This window comes from Anastrepha ludens, chromosome 3, assembly GCF_028408465.1.
Source record: "Anastrepha ludens isolate Willacy chromosome 3, idAnaLude1.1, whole genome shotgun sequence".
Taxonomy (NCBI): Eukaryota; Metazoa; Arthropoda; class Insecta; order Diptera; family Tephritidae; genus Anastrepha; species Anastrepha ludens.
The window spans coordinates 69,539,320-69,544,469 of record NC_071499.1 but is presented as its reverse complement, the minus strand read 5'-3'; the positions used below and the strand labels follow the sequence as shown (position 1 = coordinate 69,544,469).

Genomic DNA, 5,150 nt, shown 5'->3' with positions numbered 1-5,150 from the left:
TTTTCAGACAAAAAATGGTATTGTACACCACGAATTTTCACCAGAAGGTCAGACAATTAATAAAGACTATTACTATGAGACACTTACGTGAAGAATTTCACCAAAAAAAATTATTTTTCACCAAATTCGCCTGATGTGACGATTTTTTCTGTTTAATCGAATCAAAAAACTACTACGGGGAAGTACTTCGGCATTTTAATAGAGATCCAGAATGTTTCGAAAGCTGAATCAAACGCTGACATTATTCCGTTGCAGTTGATGGAAAGTACTCTGAATGCTATAATATCATATTTCAGAAACTTTTTGGTATAACTGCAAACTCGAAACTTTTCTAATGATTCAGTCCAACACATTAACAATTTTTATGGCATTTTACATTTTTTTTTTATTTGTAAAAATTTTGAAACGTGGATTTATGTGGTTTTTGTGGTGTAACAAACTACATTTTCATACAAAAACAAATTATGATATTTAAACGAAATAGGAAGCTAACGAATTGTCAATAAAATAATAAAAAAACGTGTCAATAAATCCCTGTGTTATAGTTACAATATGAAACACACCGTATATACATATGTCCTGAGTATTGCCAAATTCCAACTTATAACTTAATTACCGGAACTTATTTGCCACTCCTCGTATTATCTTAGCAATTTTTTAAGTGCCGCAGTTGGTTGGTTGGCAGTCATAACTGGCTTCTGGAGAAAAAGGAAACAATCTTCCATTTCCTCTGTGAATGCGCTGCCCTATGGAAGGACAGAATGTTAACCCTGGGCAAACCGCTGTTCGAGAGTCTCAAGCAACTGTCTGGCATAGACGTCAACAACCTAATAAGGTTCCTAAACCGCACAGACTGGATATACTCCTGCTGCAAATAACTGTTAAACAATTTGGTAACGAGGATGTGGCAAAAAAATGGTGCGGAAGCGCTAGTTGGATTCTGGATGAATCACCACTCTAACCAACCAGCCGCAGTTCGAATTTTCAAGTCTTTATAAGGCTGCAAATCGAGTTTTTGAAAAATTCAAGGCAGAGATTAAATTCTAATTTTAGTTGTTTTTTTTTTTTTTTTGAAATTTAAAAATGTTTCTAACATTTTGAAGTAATATAAGATTATTCGATAAGTTTTGGTCGTAATATGAATGAGCGAGTTGCTACTCAATTAAGGGGAACGGCCGGTTGTAGTAAATGCATTTTCCAGTTTCAGCCAAACCCCGTTTTCAAATTATAAACATGCCACTATTTTTTATGAAAATATAACTCATCAAATAACAAAAATAATATAACACAAGGTTTCAAGCTTTATTCCAGTTTTTAACCAGAACTTTTAGAATTTTTCTGTGTGTACAGTTTTAGAGCCCATTAAATTTTCGTATAACAAAGTAAAATTTTCAGGTGACTGCAATTTATCGTTAATTTTTGACATTTTTTTCTTGTTGACGCTGCTAGGCTTTTGCTTCCATATAAAAAAAAATCGAGCTCGTATACACATAAGTAGGTACTTTGCATGGATTTACAAAATATCAGGTCAGTCCATAAGTTCATGCGTTTTTTAAAGGTGGTTTTAAAACTACTAAAAAAGACGGTTAAAGTATTTATTAATCAATAATATATGTTCCTTCATTATTTACAATGCCTTTCCAACGTTTAGGCACGTTTTTAATTCCCTGCTCAAAAAATTTTGTGTCTTTGGAGCCAAAACAAGCATCGATATCGCTTTTTATAGCTTCTTTTGAGGATTAGTTCTTGTTACTCGTATGGGATTGAAGACCACGGAAAAGGTGATAATCACAAGGTGCAATATCCGGAGAGTATGGTGGATGCGGCATTAGCTCCCATCCGAGCTCGTTCAGCTTGCCTAATGTTTGCCTTGCGGTATGAGGTCTTGCGTTGTCGTGGTGAAACAAAACTTTGCGTCTATTCACTAAAGACGGTCGATTTTTTTTTAAGTGCCTCATACAGGTTTGATAGCTGATGGGAATAACAATCAGCAGTTATCGTCTGGATTGGTTCCAGAAGTTCATAATAAACAATACCGGCCATATCCCACCAAATAGATAGGAGAATCTTCTTGGTGGGAAGGCCATCTCTAGGGGTCAGTTCTGGTGTTTATCTAAACATTTGCGTTTGCGAAAAGGATTATTGTAAAGGACCAATTTTTTGTCACCACTAACGATACGGTTCAAAAACTTTCATTTTGAAGTCGTTGCAGCAGCTGAGAACACACATTCACTCTCTGCTGAAGGTTGGCGACGGAAAGTCTATGCGAAACCCATTTTCCCAGCTCTGAAACATTTCCCAACTGAACCAGGTGCCTGCGAACTATTCCATGCGATGAGTTTCACCTTTGGCTCAGCTTCTACAAGTTCGAGCAAGGCGACGGAGTTTAATACTTCAGGACGACCAGCGCGCGGGGCATCCTTCACGTCGCAGTTACCACTTCGGAATTTTGAAAACCACTTTTGCGCAGTGCTTACACTCACGGTATCCTCTCCGTGAACAGTGTTTATTTCTGCATTAGCAGCTGTTGCATTTTTACCACTTTTATAAAAAAATATAAAATATGCCTCTTATACGCGATCGAAGACTCCATTTTATTTTTTAACAACACGTGCTTCTATCCGCGACTAAAATCACTTGTTGAATGCACAATATATCAAAGAAAAATAATAATTTTTTTTATGCAAACATCATACAAAAGTAAAATAGTTCGTGCCTATGGAAAGACCTGATAGTAAAAAATGTTTAACACTAATAAGTAAATAAAAAAAATCCAACTAAGAAAATCATTCTTAGTTTTCATTTTAAGAAGTTTTTTATTAACTCAAAAATCTTGCAATACACATTTTTTAACCGAATTTCACAGCGCTTGCCATCAATTCGCATTATTCATGGTATTCAAGAACATAAAGTAGGATATAGCAGTACGAAGTCCCTGGATTTATATAGCAAAAAAATGTAGATTTTATATTTTTACGCAAACAAGAAACTTACCAAGCCCACAGTGCTGTATGTCAGCGGAAAAAATTTCATACCATCCAAAACAATTGGTTTTTGAGAATTCATTATGGCAAATTTAATATCATACAGTAAAAATTTATTACTGTGTTGATCGCCGAGTGGCAATAAATCCTCCCAACGGCAAGAGTAGAAGCAATTTTGCAAGCCAATAGTCTGAGCAATTAATAAACAAAAATAACGAGGCGAGTGAGGAAAATTATGGAATTTTAATGAAATGCGAAGGGGAAGAAAATTTAGAAAAGTGGTGTGATTTAAAAAAATTATAATAATTCAGTAGCTAAAGTTTACCTCATCCATTAGCATTTGGCCGAAATAGCCAATTAACAGAAACTGCGCGGTTTGCGAAATGATCCAAGCAATATATTTACTCCACTCTATGCCCATTTCGGTCTGGAAGATAGTATTTATGGTTGAAAAAATATGCGTAAAATATAAAAGCGAGAGAATAAATTGCGACAAATGCTGGAAATATTTAAATATACCGCAATGCCGTACTTACACGCTGAAACTGAAATGAGACAACGCAAAGCAGTAGAACGCCAAAGGACATGGTGTAGAAAATTTGGTGAGTGAAATGAGCCTTGGCCTCGGCAATAAAGCTGCAGTGTTATGAATTGCGTAGGTTTAAAAAGTAAAGAAAAAAATATGAAAATAAGGAAAACATATGGCAGTGATTTGTATGTACTATAAGAAAATGCGAGAAAATGTATGAAAAAAGATATTTGTACTTATATTATATTATAAAGACAACGAGCGCCGCAATGCCACAGAAGAATAATTGCGTATACGCACCGGTAGCGAACGCTCGAGGCCAAAATCTATGCATACTATTTTCATATCTTACGATCGCATGCACAAATTTACCCATTCAAGTGTTGTTGCCGCCGAAAAATATCATAGAGACATCGCCGAAAGACTTGATGCAAATTTTCATTTCTACTCCTGAAACGTGCCTCCTCACAGCTCACCTCCGCACGTGCTGTCTCCAGCAAACGTCGCAAATGCAAACGCAATTCCTTGTAGCGAAAGCTGGCATGACAAAGTACCAAGCACATCGTATAATCTTCAGCAGCCCATATTGTCACACAAGAGATCGTTAGCCAGCCAGTGTAAATGGCTGTGATGATGAATGGCAGCGGCGCCTGTGCGTCGTACCAGCGAAAAGACATGCGATAGATAAATGGTTTGTCAGGTGATGCCAAACCTATGCATGCCACATCGTATGCATAAAGCCCAAAAAACAGTACTATTGTGATGTAGTAGAATCGTGTGAGGATATTAGCGTAGCGCATTATTATTCGAATTTGCCTATACAATGTTGCCTCATCAGCGCTACAAATGAAAGGGAATGTATGTGTGAGTACATATTTAACTCATCTACGCTCACTCGCCTTGTAAAGTAGATATTACGATAAAATTTCTCCAACAACTTTCTCATCGGACGCTGGCGGCGGGAAAGCACAAAAATTCGTATGATATATTGCACGCCCATAAAAGAGGTGGACAGACAATCGGCAATGGCTGGTAAGTTACCTAAATGTTCACTAACAAAAGTAAACTCGCCTTGGATGAGAAAAACACAAACTCTTCACAATTTAGTAAAACAAATACATCACACAACTCACCAACAATAGTGCCGAAATAGCATAATACACTCACAAACAGAGCAACGTCATTGAGTACGCGACAAAGAAGGTTGGCATTTTCTTTGGACGGCCAAAGGAAATTGAGCTTATAACCACTTATTTGCAGAGGCAAAGAAATGTGACGCCCATCAGATTGTAGTGGCACAAAATAAACCATGTTTTATTTAGAAGTAGGCAAATCATGAACGTTTAATGATCAGAAACTAATTAAAATCAGTGAACAAATAGCTTTGGTTTTTATATCTGCATTCTAATGCCCAGCCCTTCGCTGCCTCAATGGGAATTGCTTTATTTATTTTTCCCATAGTTGTGCTGCTTAAATTTTCATAGTAAATATAATTAAATATTAAATACATTTTTTAACGACCGCAAGCGAGTATGTTTGTATGTGCATGCATGCAAATAAAACGTGTTTAAAATTCCAATGCATCAAACAACGTATACAAAAAATGTTGATGCACTGTAAAAAATATGCGACTATTT

General features: G+C 36.3%; 1 protein-coding gene across 1 annotated transcript; it reads right to left on the bottom strand.

Moving 5' to 3' along the window:
* Positions 1-2,875: 2,875 nt before the first annotated feature.
* LOC128856539 (odorant receptor 35a-like) lies at positions 2,876-4,824 on the bottom strand. The gene is made up of 7 exons (XM_054091843.1): positions 4,647-4,824; positions 4,413-4,584; positions 3,886-4,353; positions 3,521-3,620; positions 3,310-3,411; positions 2,995-3,174; positions 2,876-2,935 (listed from the first exon to the last, which is right to left on the bottom strand). The coding sequence occupies exons 1-7, from the start codon at positions 4,822-4,824 to the stop codon at positions 2,876-2,878; spliced, it is 1,260 nt and encodes a 419-aa protein (XP_053947818.1).
* Between the last annotated feature and the right edge of the window lie 326 nt (positions 4,825-5,150).

Coding starts and splice junctions, on each gene's coding strand:
- LOC128856539 (XM_054091843.1), bottom strand. CDS start 4,824: ATGGTTTATTTTGTGCCACTACAATCTGATGGGCGTCACATTTCTTTG. Junction 3,621..3,885: donor CGGCAACAACACTTGAATGG/GTAAATTTGTGC, acceptor ATAACACTGCAG/CTTTATTGCCGAGGCCAAGG. Junction 3,412..3,520: donor TCTCATTTCAGTTTCAGCGT/GTAAGTACGGCA, acceptor ACTATCTTCCAG/ACCGAAATGGGCATAGAGTG.